Source organism: Idiotropiscis lumnitzeri, chromosome 5 (assembly GCF_059441095.1).
Source record: "Idiotropiscis lumnitzeri isolate Australia: NSW breed Sydney's pygmy pipehorse chromosome 5, RoL_Ilum_1.0, whole genome shotgun sequence".
Lineage (NCBI taxonomy): Eukaryota > Metazoa > Chordata > Actinopteri > Syngnathiformes > Syngnathidae > Idiotropiscis > Idiotropiscis lumnitzeri.
The window spans coordinates 6,704,583-6,726,784 of record NC_142395.1 but is presented as its reverse complement, the minus strand read 5'-3'; the positions used below and the strand labels follow the sequence as shown (position 1 = coordinate 6,726,784).

Genomic DNA, 22,202 nt, shown 5'->3' with positions numbered 1-22,202 from the left:
CCGTCTTACTCTTATCCAATTGGACAACACCAAGTGATCTTAAAAGCATCATTTAACATGTGCACGATGAACGGCAACCTTTTAAGGTTCTTTGAAAACACGGGATTCAACCATCACTTTTGTATTGATTTGAATGGTTTGGTCTCCTTAAATGGAACAAAAATGGCAATTAGTTTGGTGTTTGTGCACCTCCCCAAACATAGGAATAGGACACTCCCACTTTGCCCAACACACATTCAACAAGCAGGTTGTCGTCAGCTAACTGAGGAAAACCGTGCCAGAACTCTGCAAGTGTCATCAGTTCATCTTGCCCATGACAGAGTTAAAGTGCTGCAAGTTTGCCATAAACAAACACAAGTGGATTGTTTTGTTCTAAGTAATATGTAACTTCGACAATTATACACACTTAATACTGTTTTAGCATAGTTACTTTAGTTCTGGTTTGACAAGGGTCATGTGCCCAGCTCTGGTAAAATGAAAATAAAACAATACAATTATTTAATACTCTAGAAAGACAAGATATTTAATGTTCAAACGGATAATTTTTGTTTTTAGCAAATAACCCATTAACTTTCATGGCAATAACACGTAGCCAACTGATGGCATGACCACTGGCTTGTTTTCCAACCATTTTATGATAGCAAGTTCAGGTGTGTGTCGTCTCATCACCATCTCTGATAACCCTTTTTCTTTCTATTTGAAGAGCTTATCACCTATGATCTTGCAGTTGTTTGGAATCCTGTTATTCATGAGGGTTCGAGTCGCTGGCAGTCCTTTTGTCATCAGGGTGTCAAGGAGGCGGATTGTCGTAAAGTACCAGTCAAAGAACAGGTGGGTGCCTTCAGCAACAGACTCTGTCAATTGAAGAACAGCTTGTTCCCGGAAGCCAAGTCCTCTTGTTGCTGTGAAAGTTGTCTTGCCTTGGTAGACCACAAAATCCAAAACTAGACCAGTTGGTGCAGCCAAGACAAGTGCCTTCAGTCCAGTTGGGTTTGGTTTGCCCGGTACATACTGGTGCACTGGGTATCGACCAATAAAAGGAACTACTTGCTCGTCAACGCACAATTTTCCTGTTCTTGGCAGACTCAGACATCCTTGCCTTACTTTGCTCAAAAGGGGCCTGATTCTCCACAAGAGATCACTTGTTTCTTCTTCATCTCAAACATCAAAGTTGTTGAGGAGCTTGATGGAGTTTCTCAATTTGTAAAACTGATTTCTGGTCATGGTTTCCGCCACAATTTTTATTCTTGTACTTGAGGCTCAATACATTTGAATGTTTGGCTATCCTAGACAGCCCATGTAAATAGAATTCCAAAAGAATCTGCAGTAAAATTCCCTCTGCTTCTGAGAATGACCCTTTCTTGTCATTTGAAAAAAAAAGAGCAAAATGGACGACATAACTTCAAATGTCCACTACAAAGGACATGTTTTAAACACTTGAATACTAGGCTCAAATACACTTACAATAACTCAAACAACACTTTAACATGTTCATAAGAGTCTTATAAATAAAATGCCAACAGCATTTTAAGGCAAAATGTCTTTGATAAAAAGTATTAAACACTTACAATTCCTCTTCCCATAAAATGTGCTTGCACTGAGGAAACTCCATTTTCTTCTACGGTGATGTCAAGGTAACAAACCCCCACCCTTACAAATTCGGTATCATTGGAAATCTCTGAATGTCCTCTATAGAGCACAAAAAGGGGTAATGCAATTGGATACACTGGGTGGGATATATTTAGGTTTAGAAATGTACTCTGCAGAGGACAAATTTGAACTACTGGTAGTCAGGAGGATAATAGTGGTACTGGGCTGGTAGAGTACTAGCGTCCCCTTGTGGTCTGAATGTGTAGCTACGGACCAACACGCAAGTCTACAGCTACGCATTTGCAACTCGCCATACGCATTTGCAACTCGCCATACGTTGTGACTCGTGCATGGCCGGACTGTCTCAAAAGTCACACGTTAGAACCCAGCCAATCAAGAGGTCCAGTGCGCATGCAAATCAATGTACACGTTTGTAGATTCTTGGTACACGTTTGTGACTTCAATTACGCATTTGTAGATTCTCGGTACACATTTGTGACTCTGGTTACAGGTTTGGATTCTTTTTACACATTTGTGGATTGTAATACGCATATGTAAATAGTTTTGCTACAATAATGGCCCCTGACAGGGCTGGCTAGTGAGGAGCAGAGTACAAACAATCCGTGGAATACAGGGAACAAGGTAGAGTCAGGATTCTCAAAACGCTTTGGCGGGCGCACAGGAAAACTGGCTGGATGTACAACCTCGTAATGGAGAGTGTTGATTTGGCGAAGAGGTGAAGCCAGGGACCAGCTTTAGTACTGTTGATGAAAATTGATTGCACCTGGTCCCAGCACCACTGTCTATTCAGCCCTGAAAGAAGTCATTTATTAGATCTTGTAAATCGTTGCTTATGTTAGTTTCGTTTCCATTATATATCTTAGAACAAATCACACTGGGTAGAAAAGACTAATCTAAAAATGCATACATAGAATATAACTTAAAAAAAAAAAAGATACACAAAAGATATAAAAACAAGATATAGATTGAACGTAAGCTCTTGTTCATGTGGTCAGGGCTGAATACTGATTCACCATAACATCATAATTAAAAAAACTTAAAAGTGATAAAAAGTGTAAATTGTCATAATAACAAAAATATTTCTAATCAAACGAAATTTAAAACATTTTTCAAAACACATTGTTTTAATGTAATTTGTCATCATCCAGCCATCCATTATCTGTACCGCTTCTCCTCACTCAGGTCACGGAGCCTATCACAGCTATCTTCAGGCAGTAGGCAGGATACACACTGAACTGGTTGCCAGCCAATCGCAGGGCACACAAAGACAAACAACGATCCGCGCTCACACTCGTACCTAGTGACAATTTAGAGTGTCCAATCAACCTGTCATGCATGTTTGTGGAATGTGGGAGGAAACCAGAGTACCCGGAGGGAACCCACGCAGGCACGGGGAGAACATGCAAACTCCACACTGGTAGGCCGCAGGGGTGTCGTTCTCATGACAACCGAAAGATAGCACTTACAAATTCTTACAGATCATACTGCCTGTCATGATATACATTTTTTTGCATGAATGAAATAGTAAACCTGTCAGCCTTTTATTCAAAGTGTTTTTCTTGACATTTACAAGTAATGCTCAGATGCGCAAAGTAAGATGAGCAAGGAACTGGGCTGGATGTGACTCTTTAACACGCAACCTGAAGTCACCTTTTTTTAAAGGGAGGGGCAGTGCGTCCAGTATATCCAACATAAATTAGTTAAAGACATTGTGTGATTTAAACTTGAACAACCATCTTTTGAGCAATAATGGCTAAAACTATTGAAAGCATACTTTTGATAGTTTTTTTTTAAACGCAAGCCGCACAGATTCATAATTAGTCCCATAGCAAAACGCTTAATAACAAAACTGCATATGTTTGGCAATCTTGGTGAGTGACGTTATAAATTCATTTTACAACATTGTTGATTGTCCTGTTAACTTCTCTTTGCCATTGTTATCGTGTTTTGGGGCAAAATGCATCAGTGCTGCGTTGCGATGCATTGTTCACATTAAGGCCAACAGTTGTTTGACTGGACAACAGATAAACATAGGGCACGTAAATTGACTAGTTTCGTTCTCGCAAAGTGAATGAATTTCACGCCGGTGTCAACAAGTGTTCTTTGTTTTCAGCACTGTGGAGATTTTTGTGTTCTCAACTGGTTTGCTTATGATAAAGGTCGGCGTGATGACAATGAATTTAAAAATAATGTGAGGCGTCTTAGAATTTCTGTTTGTTAGATGAAGTAACATCAGAAATCAGAATCAGAAATCCCTTTATTGTCATTGTACTCAAGTGTGCAACATTAATCTTGCCATGAAATCACTTGCATTTTATGATTTATTAAATATACCGTATTTATGCCTCTATCAAAATATGACAACAAATAAAGCTAAATTGACAATGCAAGACACCAACCTATGACGTGTGCTCCCAATGCTATAGCAGAATAAATGGATCAACATTGTGTGTCATTTACAGTACGGCACAGAAAATTAGCCAATATCTTGGTTAAAATGACCAATTTGTATCAGTTGGCCCAATCGCCAATATAGATTGCTTGAAAACACTACAATTCGTTATTGGTTGCTTTAACCAAAGGATTGGTCGGACACATAACTACCTATTTGATTGGTGAAATATAACCATTTTTTGGTTAAATGTAACCATTTTTGTTAAATTTAACCAATCCATTTTCAGAGGTTGAAGTGGGCCCAAATAGAGATGAGGCCAGTTGGACTGTTTTTCAACTGATTATTTTAACATGGGCTTAGATGTGTTTTCATACAAATTCACCATTATTTAGGGAAACGATTATTTTAATATGGGTTAGCGTTGGTTAGTATGTTGTGCAATGGTTTGCTGTACTTCTTTTAATTTGAAGACCGGAAATAGGAGTGAGGGAGAAAGGGTGAGAGGGAAATAAAGAAGCAACTTGCTGGAATGCGTATGACTACTTGCCGCCTCACATAATTATATGATTTGACAAGTGATGGAGTTAAACATTTTGGTACGGCACCCCCGGATGAACAGAATTCATTGAAAGACTTCCACGTGCGGATAGCAGACTTTTTTTTTTATTTGTAGCCACCACCTGTTCTCCAGTCTGACATTTATTTTGAAAATTATGGACGGAAGCTCAGCATTTCGGTTTTATGGAAGCGCCAATAAATGAAACTGACAGACCACAGTGAGCAGGAGAAACTGCAGTCGTCGGACTTCCAAACGTTGGCAACGGCGGAGTTATTTTTGTTTCCCGGCCCATAATACCTGGCTAACAGAAACTAGGTGAGTGGAAACGTCTTAAATCTACTTTAGCGGTCAATCAAGTAATTATTTTGATTGATTAGTGTCACTCAGTCCCACACAATTATTTTAATCAATCTGTTCATTGCCAAGATGCACAGATTTCCATTTTCATATTCCACTTTGATATTCTGGTCGCAGATGGTTTCGCAAAAAAAAAAAAAGTCAAATTAAAAATGATATCAAGTAGATTATATTTTGGGTCTTCGATTGGCTGGCAACCAGTTCAGATGTGTACCCCGCCTACTGTCGGAAGACAGCTGGGACAGGCTCCAGCACCCCCCGAGACACTTGCGAGGAGAAGCAGATCAGATAATGGGATGGATTTTGGGTCATTTTGTTGACAATTTTCTATAAATAAATGTTACTAGAGATGCTTTAAAACTGCGCATGTCATCAATTTGATTAGAAAAGTAACGTCGGCCACTAATAAATAAAATTGTATACATTCAGACAGAAATGTGTCTAATTATTTTTTTTTTTTACTAAGTAATGAATAATTAACGACATAAGTTTGATTTATTAGTGTTGTATATTGACCAGAATAGCAGTTCAAGTACAAATACAAAATACAATAGGGTGATCATTAATGATTTAGCTGACTTCTATGCAGCTTATTTAGGATCAATTCCCACTGCATATACTAATCACAATCACCCAATAGAATATGGCCACCTTTCAAGCAGGTCTGCTCCTGCAATCCAGAAAAGACAATTGATCAAGAAATGAAAAGGGTGAATGGATAAATAGATTCTGTTCAAGTGGAACCTCCAAATTCAAACACAAGCATTACAATAATGCTGGTTGACTTCCACGTTCTCCTAAAAAAATAATTAAAAAAAAAAAAGGAAAATGCTGTAAAATACCTCCATGCTTACACTTGCATCCAAAAACCTTTATTAATTCCAAAGGCGGAGTGACATGTTTACGTTATGAATTTTTGTACAAGTATAAAGGTATAGTAGCCACTCTTTAATTAGTAATCTGAGTAAAACAACACATTGGTCTCTCTGGAAAAGTGTGTCCAACTAGTATCCATCCATCTTTTTTTGTCTGCTCGTCTACATTAAGATCACAGGTGAGCCATGACATGAGTCCAGCAAAGCTTTTTGGGACAATTTCTTATACAACTTTCTTTTAAAAGTTGTCACGTGTTGGAGTGTCAGTTTTGTTATTCATTATGTATTGGCGCCAAATGTTAATTGTGACCCGGAAACGGCGATGCAAAACCGCTTATTTTGAGCCTTCTATGTCGGCCGACCAGTAGAGAAGCGTGTCGTCTTCCTCGCCAAAATGCACGGGCCTATATTGTTTCAACAGGCGAGCAAAGGAGCTGCTTAAAAAACTGCCCACATTACTCTGCTCCCCAGTGCATAATGTCAACAAGGTGATTTGAATGAATTCTGTTGCTGGAACTTTAGAAGGTTACTGGAGAAACTGGCAGTCAACCCAAACAGGGAGAATATGCACAAAAAGTCAAGTTTCTTTGTACATGTCGTGTGAAGTTACGTACACACAATGGTTTCTGAAAAAAAGTGTGATAAATGTCCTTGATGTAATTTGGCAAAAAGGCAGCACTTCCTCAATGGTGACGATTTTGTGTCTTCACTGTGTCTCCTGTCAGAGCCAATGTTCATGTTTAGGTTTTCTTTTCAAGTTTGTACAACAAATTTTAAAGCCACACTGAAATACAAAGCAGATGTTCAGCCCCTCAGACTCCCCTGTGACCTATTCACATTCACCAACCTCTGTGCTGACATTGCAGACCTTTCCTTGCGTGGGTGGTCTTCCTTCAAATGTTTTGCTTGTGTTCCTGTAAATTATTGAACCTTACAAATAACACTTGTCTGCTGTGTAACTGTTTTTTGTTGTTTAGTAGAGGCAACAAAAACTGCAGGCGATCTTTCCAACATAGTTTGACAATGTTGACATTTGTTTTTCAATCTATAAACATTTTATTTCCTGTAAGCTTTTGTTGTCAAAATGTTTGTGCTGTCAACTAATTACAAATTTCAAAGTAATTAAGCGCACAGTTTTTCAGGATTAATTGTGATGAATCAATTCTTTTTTCCATTTTCTACAAGCTTGTAGCACATATTTACTTGACTAAAATCCTGGAATTAATGTAAAACCATCAAATCAAATGCATATGATTTACTGTTTTGACAGCTTTCTTTGATCGTTGAAAACAGCTCCTTTCCAGGAAAATACAATCATTCAACAAAGTGACTCAGCTCCACGTCGCCAAATCACAAGAACATTCACATTATGTCTCTTAGGAAGTGGGATCTAGGAATTCTGAACACTGTGGCCGCAGCCTGTAATAGAAGGCAGCTCGCAGTACTATTTTCCACATGCTCAACTTGTCACGTCAATGGTGAAGCAGCTGTGATGATGGTGACATCACTTTTACTGCAAGAGAACACTGCTGCCTGTGTGGTCCGTGTTTTCTCAGAGAATTGCGTCCTCTGCATCTATGTGCGCAATGCTTGCATTTGAAAGAAAGCTGTGGAAAGAAATCGGGGAGCTGTTGGACAACCTTGCTCAAAGTGAAGGAGAGTTTCCATTGAGGCCGAAACAATGTGTGTGCAAACTTTCCCCAGCTGATTTTTTTCAAAGCATTTTTACCATCGTAGCATTGCCCTTCTGTTCAAAGACTTCTGAGCAGAATAATGGCATTGTGAGAGATTGTCAATTTTTTTTGGTGTTTTTTTTTTTTTGCTGTCACGACTTTCTTTTCACTGGTGTCATTGCCTGTTTCCTGATTCTTTGTCATGATGACAAGTAGATCCACAGATTTGAATCACAGCTTAGAAAACAAATGCAAAAACATGAATCATGACCCATGAGTCACGCAGCACCCAAATGTTTATTATTTTATGATGTCGACTTTGGCAAATCGCAAGATAGTGTTTAATAAAAAAAGAAAAAAAGAAAGAAAACGGTAGATTTGAATGTGTTGCATAGTTTTAAAGTCATGCTTACTTTACATGCTAACATGACAAACTTAATACTTTTCATGTTGTTCTTTTCTTTATTTTTTTAGTTCAAAAAGTGTGGACAATGTCATACATTAAAGCCAGAAGAGTGACATTTCTAATTTCAGCATGTGAATTGATTAAATTTTTGGGGCGTAAAATCAAATGTCTGATCTTAGCGTTCGTAGCATGATGTTGGGACAACTGGGAATTTTTCCAACTGAGAAGAAGCTGATGACGTCTTTCTCGTGTCAACATTCTTAACAGCTCAACACTAACTGACGGGGAAGGCAGAAGCAGCTGAGCTTCAAACAAGACGCACTTGCCAATACTGAGCGTGGTATTTGAGGTAAGTGATGATTAATTAAATACTCCCAATATTAAAACGTCTTTTACGGTACAATTTGTGTTCTTTTGAGCAAAGTCGTCACATGTACAGTGAATAAATCTCCATACATCCGACACAGTATGCCACTCATACTTTCAAATTGAAAGGTTGTATGTGAATTTCTCGAATGAATTCAACACAACAGTTGAGGCTCTATTGTTTTTGAGACATTTTGTCTTTAGCGTGACATTTTGAAGATATGAAGATTTAAGTATGTTGGATGTCTCACAGAAGCCGTCTCCGGAGAAACAATTTGATTCCATCCAGACTGTTTCTCTGCATTGTATGAGCCAGGTGGCTTTATGTCATCTCCAACTGGTAAACACCATCAGGGACCTAAAGTGCACAGTTGGTGTGCTTCACACCCCTACCGAGGGCCCCACTCACATCCACATGTCCATTTCACTTGCAGGCAATGTCCCTCCTTCTGTGATATGATCCCACAGGGACACACTGCCATTGCTCACATCTTCACAAGTGAGAACAACTGTTGCTGCCACAGTGTCATCATGCATTTGCCAGTCTCTTCACATCAAATGAAGTGCGAGTTTTCTGTCATCCAAACTGAAATGATTGAAAGAAACCATCTGCACCACATTCATAACTTGAAGCGATTGTATTCAAATTCTAGTGTAGTTCCCCAACATTTTAAACATGCTATGGAGCAACTATGGGGCCATTATTGTAGCAAAAACAATTTACAATTGTGTAAAAATGGGTAAAAAAAAATCCCTATCTATAACCACAGTCACAAATGTGTAATATGAATCTGCAAATGCGTGATTGAAGTCACAAATGTAAAACCAGAATCTACGAATGCGTCATTGAGGTCGAGAATGTGTGCGTGTGTGTGTGTGTGCAAGTTCTGACTCTGATTGAGTGGTTTGTCTCCTGTCTTGATTTGGTGCATATATACTTTGGAGTCTCCGTACTTCTGGATAACCAGGACAGTTTCTGTGAAATATGTGATTACAATACAGTATAACCATTTCTATCATGAATATTATTGCAAACTGAAGATGCCAGATTTACTGGTCTTTGCTGAATTTGAGGGGAATGGTGGTGTCACAGACAGATGCACGATGGGGGTGCAAAGCGGGCCCTCATGTGCACAGCCCACTACATCACCTGAAAGGGGAGATGTTGCACTTTACCTGCCAATGGCATGCACGGACCCCAGCGACTCTAATTGCTGCAATTTCAAGCATAACAAACTGGTGTGTGTTGTACCTCGGACGGCCCTCATTTTCATGCAAATGTCGGATGACGCGAGGACTGTCTGGGAAAAGACCATTTCTCGCCCACAAGGGCACACTCAGGAGGAACCTCCCAATTACGCCCACCTCTACCAGCACAAAGTCAAGCATAACATCAAATGCAACAAAACTCCAGCCAAATGCACAGTTAGACTGGGCTTTGCACTTGACTTGCACTTGGAACTATGGTCCCAGATCTCACTTATTTCTCTTTGGGAATTTTAGGAGAAACATTTGAGAAACATTGGTGACAAAAGAGTGTAAAATGATGCTGAGGTGAGATTGTCAATTTTCTTCCCCCCAAACATTGAGCAATACCGTTTTCCTCTTGGTTCAACTGTACAGTGCAAAGCATTAACCACCAGTACAACCAAACAGCAGTTAGAAGACACAGTTTCCTTTCAGAGTCAATATGTAATTTGGCATACACTCCCACAATTGAAAAAACAAAACATGATGTTGTTAACGTGCACACAAAAAAAGTGTTCCTTTGCCCCGTTGCTGCAAAACACGCCAAGTGTGCTGTCTATAGGCATGGCAATACTTTTGTCAGGTTGTCGAGGAGGTTAAGGAAGAGGAGGACCCAAAAATAGAGGGAAGTGAGGCAGGGGTAATTTAGAGGGTTTAGTGGGTCAAACATGGAACTTAAGGAAAAAAACGAAAATATCAAAAAGTGCAAAACAACAGGGGCCAACGAAAAACAATGACTTGACTAAACCAAACTGGATTTGGCGAGACAGGCAGGACAAAAACAGACTTGGACATCTGACACAGACAACTGACAAGGGAAATGCACCGACAACAACTGAAAACAAAAACAGTGAACTAAAGCCAAACAAATTGACGAGACAACGGAGAGCACCTGGACAAGACGCGAAGGGTTGGAAGGACCTGATTGGTTAACACTGGAGCTTGGGTAGACGAACACAGGTGGACACAATGAACATGACGAGACACACCAAACACAAGGAAAAAACATGAAAATAAATACTAAACCAAAAACCATAAATACAGATCATGAAAACGTTTCCATTTTGCAAGGGCTTTAAACCGTTACTGCAAGCAATGTTTTTTGGAGTGATGCGCAAATGAAGCCTTTATGAAGCGCTGAACCATTTGAAGCAATCGGTTCAAAATGGTTTGAAGCTTCAAAGCTTCTGTGATCCTGACATCTGGTGGCGAAAAACTAGAACTGCAGTCATATACTATAGACTCGATAGCATGCATCACTAAATGGCGGACCGCGGTCCGGATCCGGACCGCGCGATGGTTCGGACCGGACCCATAACCAATCTATAATGAATTTTTTTCAGGGCGCATTCGCAAAGGTTGGCGCTGCAATTCTAGTTAATACGGAAAAGGCGTCACTGATTTGAGCCAATCAGATCTTTTGTTTACGATCCACTGCCAATTGCGCAGCAGACCGGAAGAGAGTGCTGCTGACAGTATGCCTTGCTAAAAAGTTAGCGAGGTCGATGCGTCTTGTTTTAAATGAATGGACGGAGAAATTTAGTTTCTTTCTGGCTGCAGCCGATTCAAAACCAGTGTGCATCATATGCTCCGAAACCGTCGCAACATTGCGAACCGCCACCACGAAACAAAGCACCGCCCTTTTTGCAAAGTTATCCGCAGAAGTTTGAGGTGAGCGCACGCAAAAACATCGAACTTCGAGTGCAGTATAACAGATTTTTACATTTTCGTTTACATCCCAGCGGCATGCAAACGAATAATCAGTAAAAGTATCATGGATTTTGGGGAAACATAAAAAACGTTCAAGTGATGGGGAAGTTGTGAAGGAGTGCTTAAATGTGGTTGCACAAACATTATTTAAAGGAAAATACAAAGCCCAGAAATAATGTGAAATAATCTACCAAATCCCAATGGCCCTGCCTCCGTTCCAACCCAGAATGAAGTCACTGGCAGGACAATCACAAACAGATTTTTCTCATTAAGAGAAGTTAAAAAAATATTCAAAAGAAAAGGTTGTGTCAAAGCTCATTTTTAATTACTTTTTCATGAGGACAGCCATTTTTATTGATTGTGTACTGAACATGTTGACCCGGTTTACTCGGATAATTAGGCTTTCCGTTTTTTTAGGCTCATAACTCTTTGATTTAAGAAAGAAAAAAAGTAAAAGATGTTAATTCAATGCTTAGGACTTGATATATTTCTGCAGGAGATATTTTACTGTTTTTTTTTTTTCTGGAAGTGGCAAACTTAAGTTCCTGGAGCCACATTTTTTTGAATGCGAAATAAACGTCTTATATTTGTTTGAGTGGCAAAGGTGTTTAATGGGAACATTGCTAAATATTTAGTATATAAGTGTGCTCTGTTGAAAATGACTAAATATTGAAACTGTGAACATAGGCTAGACATTAAGGGAAGTTGGACTTTGGTTCGGACCTTTTAATTGGAAGAAATTTTAGTCGTGGACCTCTGTGACTTTTAATTGAATACCTCTGCTCTATAGTATAGAGGCTTTTAGGCAGTATAACATTCGTATCTATACACACACGGAAACAATAATTCTTTATACTAAAAAAATATGTTTTTGTTTATTGTGGCAGTTTTTGAGTAAATAAAAAATCGGAACAATGTTCCGAAGCAATTTTATTTCCGGGTTTGAAGCGCGCGCCGGAGCTTCGGTTTCAGAGTGCCCATCACTAGTTTTTTTGAATGAGAACTTATGGACAATTAATTCATCAAAACAACAAAACATTTTGTCGTGCTTGAAATAGTCATAGTTATTTTTAACATCCATATTTATTATTTATAGTTATATCCAATTTTCTCTTTCATGTGCAACTCTCTGCCTTAAAAACGTCTTTTATATTATCTTTTACTTATTGCGCTACTTTCTATTGCTGTGCCTAGCAGGTGTGTAAGTGCATGGGTGCTCAGCCATGGAGGGTGACTGCCTCAGCTGTATGAAGTACCTGATGTTCATCTTCAACTTCCTCATCTTTGTGAGTATCTTCTCAATTAAAAACAAAGCAAGTTATTCATTTTAAAGCACATTTAATTTAACCACGTTACTGTCGTCTCTCCCAGCTGGGAGGCTCCCTCATGCTGGGTGTCGGCGTTTGGGTGCTGGTGGACCCGATGGGCTTCAGAGAGATTGTGGCGGCCAACCCCCTGCTGTTCACGGGGGTCTACGTCATCTTGGCCATTGGAGCAATGCTGTTCATGCTGGGCTTCCTGGGCTGCTGTGGCGCCATACGTGAGAACAAATGTCTGCTACTTTTTGTGAGTTGCACTTTCTTTTATGCACCAAAGTTACAATCTGCGAGATGACATTTAAAGGGGGATTGTTGCATAAATATTATTGAGATTTTAATGTAATGGTTGAAAAACTACTTCTCTCCTCACTCTTTCAAAAAAAAAAGTCTGACCCTCACTGTTAGCTCGAATCATGAGTCTTTCTGTCAATCAGTCATGCCACTGTGTGTCCGAGCTTTTTATAGCATCTCTTGTCGATGCTCGTCTCCTGTTTCATCTTGGACTGCTTCCTGTCTTCACACACTCATGACTAAAGATATTTTAATGATGGTGATTGAAAGAGTGAAACCACTATTATATAATGCACATCACACATTGTTCTTCATGGCAAAGATATTGTGTGCATTTGCAATGTTTTTAAGACGATCACTGAGACATATAGATGCAAGCAAAAAGTCATTTTAGCCATGTAAAGTTGTCTTTAAAATGTCCAAAGATGTTGGCAAAAATAAACAAATAAAAAATATAGTACAGTATTTCATTTTGGCATTGTCATGGGATTACCTCCTCACTCCTCACACACACACACACACACACACTCAAAAATGAATGTTACCTAAGACCAGTTTGAGATGATACAGGAGCACCATCTGGTGGAGCTGAGGTTTATTTCAAACCAAGGTTATTTTCGCAACAAAAACATACAAATGAACTAAAACTCAGCTGCTCTTGACATTTAATTTGGCCCAAAACGCAACGCTTGTTAAAAAGTGTTTTTCTTTTTTGCTTCATTCAAGAAAAAAAAATATCCAGTCTAGGAAAAAATGGTAGACTGCACACCCAGGTTTAATACTTGTCAACAGGACTCCAACCCACAAATCACATTTAAAAGTGGGCAACTTGGCAAACAAGGTTAGAATTATTATAATTAGGACGCATGCATACATGCCTGCATCTAATTTTAGAAGCAGTATGCACGACACAACACTTATTGTGATTCAAAGTCTGTGGATTGGTAAAACTATAAAGCGTACCCTCCTGTATTATCAAAATGGTTACAAATAACATTTTTATTGAATTTTTGTTCCTTGATACTTAGCATGGTCTTTAAAAAATCTTGAACACTATGTAAAACATTTTTTTTAATGAAAATGAATACTATAATAGTTAAAAAATTAATTAATTTTCTAAATTTAGAAAACAAAATCCAAACAAAATAAAAACTAACTGTAATTAAAATTGCAAAACTATGTTTCAAACTCACAAGCATGATGCTGAATTTGTTAAACTGTAGCAGTATTTGTATTGATCAAGGGGAAAACCAAACAAGCATAACATTTAGTGTGTAACATGACTATTTTTTATTTTTCCTGCCTAGTTCTTCATGTTCATCCTTTTCCTCTTCCTGGCTGAACTGGCAGCTGCCATCCTGGCTTTCTTCTTTAGGGAGCACGTAAGTAGTAGTGCTCGTCTCGAATTAAATGGCATGGCAGGGTGATTGAACTCTCTAAATTGCCCCTAGGTATGAGTCCGAGCGCGGAGTGCCCTGCGATTGGCTGGCAACCAGTTCAGGGTGTAACCCGCCTACTGCCCAATGATAGCTAGGATAGGCTCCAGCACCCCCCGCGACCCTTATGAGGACAAGCGACTCTGATTATGAATGGATGGAAATATATTTTATATAATTTATATTTTATTTATAAAAGTTTTTGAGGCCAAGAAGCCAAGATTATTTTTTTGGTGGTTGGCAATCCATGTCTGTTACATTGTATGTCTGCTCAGTTAACCAGAGAGTATTTCACCCGGGAGCTAAAACACAACTATCAAGGTTACAACACCACTGACGTCTTCACCTCTACATGGAACGCCATCATGAACACAGTAAAGCGTCATTTTTTTAATCAGCCCTCTACCTTTTTGCTTGATTACCTTTCTGTGATGCTCATCCATCCCCTGTATGTCTTGATGTATAGTTTGACTGTTGTGGAGTAAGTGGCCCTGAGGACTTTGATGTGAGTCTCTTCAGGCTCCTCAACCACAACAAGATGATCCCTGATGCCTGTTGCCACGGGAGCAACTACCAAGGACACATGGAGCATATCAGCATGTTGCAGTGTGTCAGTGGAAACCCTGCCTTTCAGAACAACAAGGTCAGTGTATGTCAGTGACTCCTGAGAAGGAAGACACATTGGATGAGGTCTATATTATATTAAGAAGACATTATTTTCACATCATATAGTATATAATTAAAGCAACATTTTTAAATCACAAAGAGTGATTTTGTACCAGAGTAATTGACACCCTTTTAATGGCGTTTGTAAGTGCTTATAGAAACCACAAGAGAGTGGAAAAGCATTTATTGAAGTTATTGAAAGTTATTGAACACATACTGATGTTCTGTTTGGATTCATGTAACAACAAAGATAAATACTAAGCATTTTTTAAATCAGTGTGTGATTGAAAATAAATACAGAACAACATAAAAGTAAGTGGCATGGTGGATGACTGGTTAGCACGATGGCCTCACAGTGCAGCGGTCGTGGGTTCGATTCCGGCTGTGGCTTTCCGGTGTGGAGCTTTTATGATCTCCCTGTGCCTGTGTGGATTTCCTCCAGGTACTCCGGTTTCCTCCCACATTCCCAAAACATGCATGGCAGGTTGATTGGGCGCTACTCTATATTGCCCCTAGGTATGAGTGTGAGCGCAGATGGCTGTTTGATTATGTGTGCCCTGCCATTGGCTGGCAACCAGTTCAGGGTGTACCCCACCTACTGCCCGAAGATAGATGAGAAAGGCTCCAGCACCCCCCACGACCCATGTGAGGAGAAGTGGTACAGATAATTGTTATATATATATATATATATATATATATATATATATATATATATATTTATATTTATATATATATATATATATTTATATATATATATATATATATATATATATATATATATATTTATATATATTTATATATATTTATATATATATTTATATATATTTATATATATATTTATTTATACATATATATATTTATATATATATATTTATATTTATTTATATATATTGTAATGCCAGTCCCAGTGTTCGATAATGCACACGGTTGGCAATTCAATCTGATCGCTTTAATAATCAAAAACAACAACAAAATGAACACATCGAAACAGGAGCTGCTGATGTCCACAACTCACGCCCACACGCTCCACAGTCAGACTAATTGTCCAACCCAATCTTCCCCAAACTGGTGTGTACGTGTATATGTCGTTGTCTTCTACTTCGTGGCAGTTTTCTTTTTCTAATTTTTCTACTTTTAGTGGTTGGCAAACAAAGTTTGGTGCATCACTGCCACCTACTGTACATATATATTCAATGCATTCTTCTCGGGATAGTCTGCTGCCATTTTTCTTTCTTTGTTATTATTATAATTATTATTATTTTTATTGCAGGGCTGTTACCCTGCAATGATGGATTACTTTGAGACATACATTTATACAGCAGGAGCGCTTGTTATTGTGGTGCTGACAATCGAGGTATGTGTTCTTCCCTCTACCATTATGGGGTCACTTCTTGCTTTCAAAATCCAGACAGATAGTGGACAGGTCCAACTGTTTCACATAAAATGACGCATTATTACACATGGAAATTTTTATATCCCCTTCATTTTGCAGCGTATCCTCATCAGCGCTTTGTTGTGGAAAACCATCTTCAATAGGACTGACATGGTTTTGTGTCAAAATGTTTATGTCCTTTTCACAGGACTGAGCGCTGTTTTCCCCATTCTCCCTACAGCTCTTCGCCATGGTGTTTGCATTGTGTTTATTTCGAGGCATCCAGTAGTGCACACAGACTGAAGCAGACGCCAAACTCAACGAGGGCACAAGATGACGGAAAACACAACTTTGCAGTATCATATGTGTTTTTACAGTGAGTGTGTCTCAATGATTTTGTGATGTCATTTTCTATTAGACATTGTGTAGACTGAGGCACACCTTTAAGCTCAGGAGGCAGTATGTGACTATCTGCACTTTTTATTGTCAAGTAATCCTGAACTTTTATGCCTCTGAGTTCCACAAACGCAACTCTGGAAGGCAAATTGAATTGCAGATGTGAGTCAAACCACTGAAATCACAAAGGTCCAGAAGGAATTGCTGTCCTGAGACAAAGCCACACAGACCGGCTTATTGACGTCACTTCAGCCTCAGTGGTGTTTCCACGCACAACACACTTCAGGCATCTTGCAGTAAGCCTCAGATTTGTGAAAATTGAAATGGTTGCTGTCGTATGCCTTGTTGTGAATGTGATGCCGGTCATCAGAAGTTGAAGAATGTCGCATGACAAACATGAGAGGGTTTAGAGATGTGCCAGGCGATGTGATCACTGTTTCATTTTATTGCTGCACATTTAAATAGCTTCTAAATGAAACTCTTTATTTTAGTTGACCTTCTCTGGTCAAAAAAGTGCTTTGTGAAAAATGGAGAAATATATCTGTTACATAATAAATCTCTCTCTGAGTTCTGAAGAAGTTAGGTACAGAAATAGAAATTACAAATACATGGAGTTTGTGTCACAACATTCAGGTATCAAACGTGCAGTGGCAACTCTTTCTCGATATTAATTTCATAATTCTGATGAAACTGTGAATTAGATGCTGTGTAAATACTGTATACCTTATCTTTGTCCAGGGTGCCATGAATTAAGTACTGTGTTTTCCTAATTCACTGTTGGGGGAAAAAAATAAAAATACTGTAACATCTGTCCATATTGTAAAAAATAAATGTTTAAACTGTAAACGAATGCACAATTAAAGTGATGTGTTTGAGACGTTTCGTTCTATCTTTATTTGTTACCTGACCAAGAGGGAATTACATCAGGGATGAAAATCGAGATTTCAGTTGAGTTGCATTCACTAAATGGGCTGCGTTTACATAACACTTTTTTTAATTTATTTTAACTGCAGTGATGGGAGTTGAACCAGCAGCCAGCCTCAGAGTTTGCTTAGTCATGTTTCTGTGAGTGTTTACCGTTGATACAGTCCATTTGCTTGCATGAAGCTTGTAAACTGATCCTCCGCAGTAAAAACAAAAGTGAAAGATGGATATATATATATATCCTATTAACGTTGTGCTCCTGCTGTTTGATTCTATTAGCTTATAGCGTTGAAACATTTGCCAAATGTGGAAAACGTCTTTTCAACTGACTTGGAAGGGTGCAATCTTTTTTGTTTTCACACGTTTACTCTTGATTGAAGGTAGGTTCTGGGACACAAAGTACTCTAAATGGTCTTTGTTTTGTGTGTGTGTTTTCTCGATATTATTTTGTTGGCTGTTGAGCTTAGTCCATTTGGCTATGGAATCACACACATCAAATCGAGGATATCGTTAATATTTTCAACTGGAATAATTCATTTAAGATTTGGGATGTGTGATTGTTTTATTTTAAATTGTATTTTCCTTATCTTTTCTTGCCTTTTTAAAGGCAAAAAAACAGCAATTAAGATCACCATTGGAACGTTCTAATATTGCAGCTTTAAATATTATAGTATAATATAATATTATTATATATTATACACTTTGTTTTCTGTCTTCAGGTAGTTTTGTCAAAGTGCTCTGTCAACCAGATGGGCCCATGACGCTGTTGTGTGTGCATCACCATGACAACACGCTCACCTCTCAGCTGTCTGTACAGTGGAGGAGTCCTCACAATGAGCTGCTGTGTCACTACATCAAGCACAAGGCCTTCCAGAACTGCACACTTGGCTACACAATTAACGACACTAATGGCAGCATCACACTCACCATCCAGCGGGTCAAAATGAAGGATCTGGGGAGTCACGTGTGTTCTGTCAGTAAACCTCATGAGTTCACAGACCACACCATTGAGCTGGCCATGGTGACAAGTGAGTCCTTCTGGTTTGTGCTCAACATCAAGGAAGAATTGACATTTGTGACTAACGGGACACTGTCTCTCATTAGGGTCCATCACCTCTGCACCTCAGAGTGGGTTGAGCCGCTCAAGTAAGAGTCATATGACTTCATTTAGACTAGGGGTGTACAAACATTTTCTTCCAAGAGCATCATACAAAAAAAACAGTGGGCGCAAAGGCCACTTTGACATTATTTTCCTTCAGTATTAGTAGGAGTAGAAATAGTAGTCAGTGTCGCAGTATGCCGGCACGTCTAACCGAATGATGTGTGATTGGTTAGAAAACAAGGAACTGAGAGATGAGAATAAACATAATTTCTTCTCCTGCCTTGCTACCTAATGTAGAACATAATACAATGCAGGAAAACTACAAGGACCATGTTAGTTTTCATAAATGTAGTTTAAAAAAACTAAACAAAACAAAAAAACGGGCCTCAAGTGACACACCAAGCCATAGTTGGGTCACCTCTGATTTAGACTGTCATCTACAAAGGAATAAGATTTTATCTTAAAATTAAACTTTTCCTGCACCTGAGTTGCATTTAGACTCAACACTAAAAATATCTATTTTTCATTTCAGGTCCACATTGGAGGCTCATTCTTCTTGTCATTGTTTACTTGGTTGTCATCTAGTCGACAGACTGCACCTTGCATGACCTTGCATGGACTTTCTCTTGGACATTATTATATTTCCAAATATAAAAAAATAAAATGCTTTCCCGTGTGTTTCTTAAAGGCCATGTATATCATCAAAGTTATGAAGCTATTATGTCAATGAAAATACATCTCTCTGGAAAATAATGAGTTTTGGGGTGGGCTTGGGACGAAGTTGTTTTGTGTGCCATACTTCGGATTTACTCCCTCTTCTTAAGTGTAGTGCAGTAAAGTCTTTTGCGACACGTAGTAGCGTGGTTGCGATGTATTCCACATGGGGTTTGAGGTCAAAGGTGACACTGTGCACTCAAATAGAGGTCTGAAAAAAGCCAAAATTCAGCGCCGCCTCATCTTTATACTGCTCTTCCTCAATATATCCTTAATAATTCTAATAATGGTAATAATAAAGTCTATGGATTTTATTTTTAACTGACCAAGAAAATGAATGATTTGTAATTCAAGTAACTTTGTAATCATGTCATAATGTTCTTTCTGTGCTTTGAACACCCCCCCCAAAAAACAACAGTATATATGCAAAGTCTCAATAGGGTACCAGAATTTCAGGAGGGAAGCAGGGAAGCCCAGACTTCTCTTTCCACAGCCATTTTGTCCCGCTCTTCTCAAGGAGTTCCAAAGCCAGGTGGGAGACAGTGTCCTGGGTCATCCTCAGGGCCTCCTCCCAGTGGGACATGCCCGGAACACCTGACCAGGGCGACTTCCAGGTGGCATCCTGACAAGTTGCCTGAGCCACCTCATCTGGCTCCTCTCAACCCGGAAGAGCAGTGGCTTGACTCTGAATCCCTCCCGGATGACCAAGCTTCTCGGGTTCTGATCAAGTGGGCCGTTCCTCCCAATTACGCCTCTCCAGGTCTCACTATCTTTGGCCACGTGAGCATTGAAGTCATCCAGCAAATCGATGGGGATCCCAGTAGGAGCACTGTCCAGATCTCCCTCCAAAGGACTCCAAAAAGGGTAGCTACTGTCAACTATTGTAAGCACAAACAACAGTCAGGATCCGTCCCCCCTCCTGAAGGAAGCGGGAGGCTACCCTCTCGTCTACCAGAGTGAACCCCAATGGACAGGCGCTAAGATAGGGGGCAATTAGTAAGTCCACACCTGCTCTGCGTCTCTCACTATGGGGAACTCTCGAGTAGAAAAGACTCCAACCCCTCTCGAGAGGACTGGTATCCAGAGCCCAGGCTGTGTGTGGAGCTTTAACTAGCCTAGTTGGAACTTCTCTGCCTTGCACACCAGCTCAGGCTCATTCCCTGCCAGAGAGGTGACATTCCATGTCCCTAGAGCCAGCATCTGTAGCTGAGAATTGGCCCGACAAGGCTTTCTCTGCGCCCGACCCCTTTGGGCCCTCCCACGGGTGGTGAGCCAATGGGAAGGGGGACCCATGTTATCCTTTCGGTCTGAGCCAGGCCGGGCCCCATGGGTGCAGGCCCAGCCACCAGACGCTCGCTATAGAGCCCCACCTCCAACCCGCGTTTGGGCAAGCGAAAACATAGAGTCCAATTATTTTAGTCATCATAGGAGTCTTTTGAACCATGTTTGGACTGGTCCTTCACCTAGGATCTGTTTGCCATGGGTGATCCTGCCAGGGGCATAAAGGCCCCGACAACTTAGTTCCTAGGATCATTGGGACACTCAAACCCCTCCACCAGGATAAGGTAACAGCTCATGGAGGAGAATATCAATTTATTTTTGGAATTTAATTTATTTCAATTATATTGATTCATTGATTTATTTATTTTTATTCTATTTTCACTTTTATTTGTTTTTCATTTTGACAGTTACTTTTGGTCCTCCACAGGGGGCAACTCCAGTATCACATTGTATTGTATCTATAAACGGATCCGTCTCTGAACATCGCACTTAATTACCAAAAGGGGGCAGGACATTGCCATTATTAGCATTCAGATGCCAACAAAAATCAGTTGATTCCGTTTGTTCGGATTTTCAGACTTTCCCAAGAGGAAAACAAATCACGCCTCAAAAAAAAAAATAAAATAAAATAAAAAAATATAAAAATACAATAGAAAATAAAAAACGACCTCCATTACATAAATGCATATATTTGAAAGTCTATTGGGGCCATTAATTTTGAATTTGGGTCTTGCTTTAAATTTTGGAAAAGTCTCTACTATTCAAATAAATAATTCCATCACCGAAGTAATGGCATCCATTTATTTGACAAGGAGAAAGGGATTTCAGTCATTTATCCTATCTCTTGACCATCTGCAAAATCCACTGAAGTTGACACGCCCCAGACACATGTGAAACTGTGTTGAGTCAGTAGCAAAATATGAAGCTTCCTGAGGACAACCTGGATCTATGCCAGAGCTGAAAATCTATCCTTATGTTAAATAGGGACAACCACATGCTGTAAGTGACCCATTTGAGTTGTGGGTGGTGCACTTGGCAACACATTTCAAAACAAATCACACTCTGTCCTTGTGTGACATTTGCGAAGGAAGGGTTTTGCCTTTCTCACTCTAAAATGTTGAAAGTATGAGACAAAGTCTTGTTGTTCAAGCTTCTTAACATATGTTTTTGCACAATCCAAGCCTTACTTGTGATTTCTCATGATCATCTTTCCACATACAAATGCTAATTTTGTGATGATTAAATTTAGTCCCCCCCCAACCCCCGCATTTGTCCTTTTGTAGATTGAGCTTTAGGAAAAATAACATTCTGTTATAAAATGAGCAAGGGTCAAGTCAGTACTCATTTGTGAAAAAATGAATAATGACAAGCAGAACTAATACAAAAGGAACAGATTGAAGCTCACGCACAAATTATCCTAAGGATCGCTGAGGAAAAGTGAATCACTGCATCGCGCCCAAGGGAAACTACTGTACAGTAAGGACTAAATCTGTTCCTGTAA

At 39.4% G+C, this 22,202-nt stretch overlaps 1 protein-coding gene across 2 annotated transcripts; it reads left to right on the top strand.

The window, feature by feature from the left end:
- The first annotated feature begins 4,604 nt into the window (after positions 1–4,604).
- Positions 4,605–19,291, top strand: LOC148336731 (tetraspanin-18B-like). 2 transcript variants are annotated; one of them, XM_088297323.1, is made up of 10 exons: positions 4,605–4,880; positions 8,144–8,225; positions 12,395–12,486; positions 12,572–12,766; positions 14,118–14,192; positions 14,522–14,620; positions 14,713–14,889; positions 18,410–18,632; positions 18,709–18,750; positions 19,239–19,291. In XM_088297323.1, the coding sequence occupies exons 3-10, from the start codon at positions 12,424–12,426 to the stop codon at positions 19,289–19,291; spliced, it is 927 nt and encodes a 308-aa protein (XP_088153449.1). In that variant the 5' UTR covers positions 4,605–4,880; positions 8,144–8,225; positions 12,395–12,423. The 2 variants fall into 2 exon arrangements, with proteins under 2 accessions (XP_088153449.1, XP_088153450.1); XM_088297324.1 differs by lacking the exons at positions 18,410–18,632; positions 18,709–18,750; positions 19,239–19,291 and adding exons at positions 16,183–16,266; positions 16,526–16,672 and having other exon boundaries at positions 4,608–4,880; positions 12,398–12,486.
- The last annotated feature ends 2,911 nt before the right edge of the window (positions 19,292–22,202 follow it).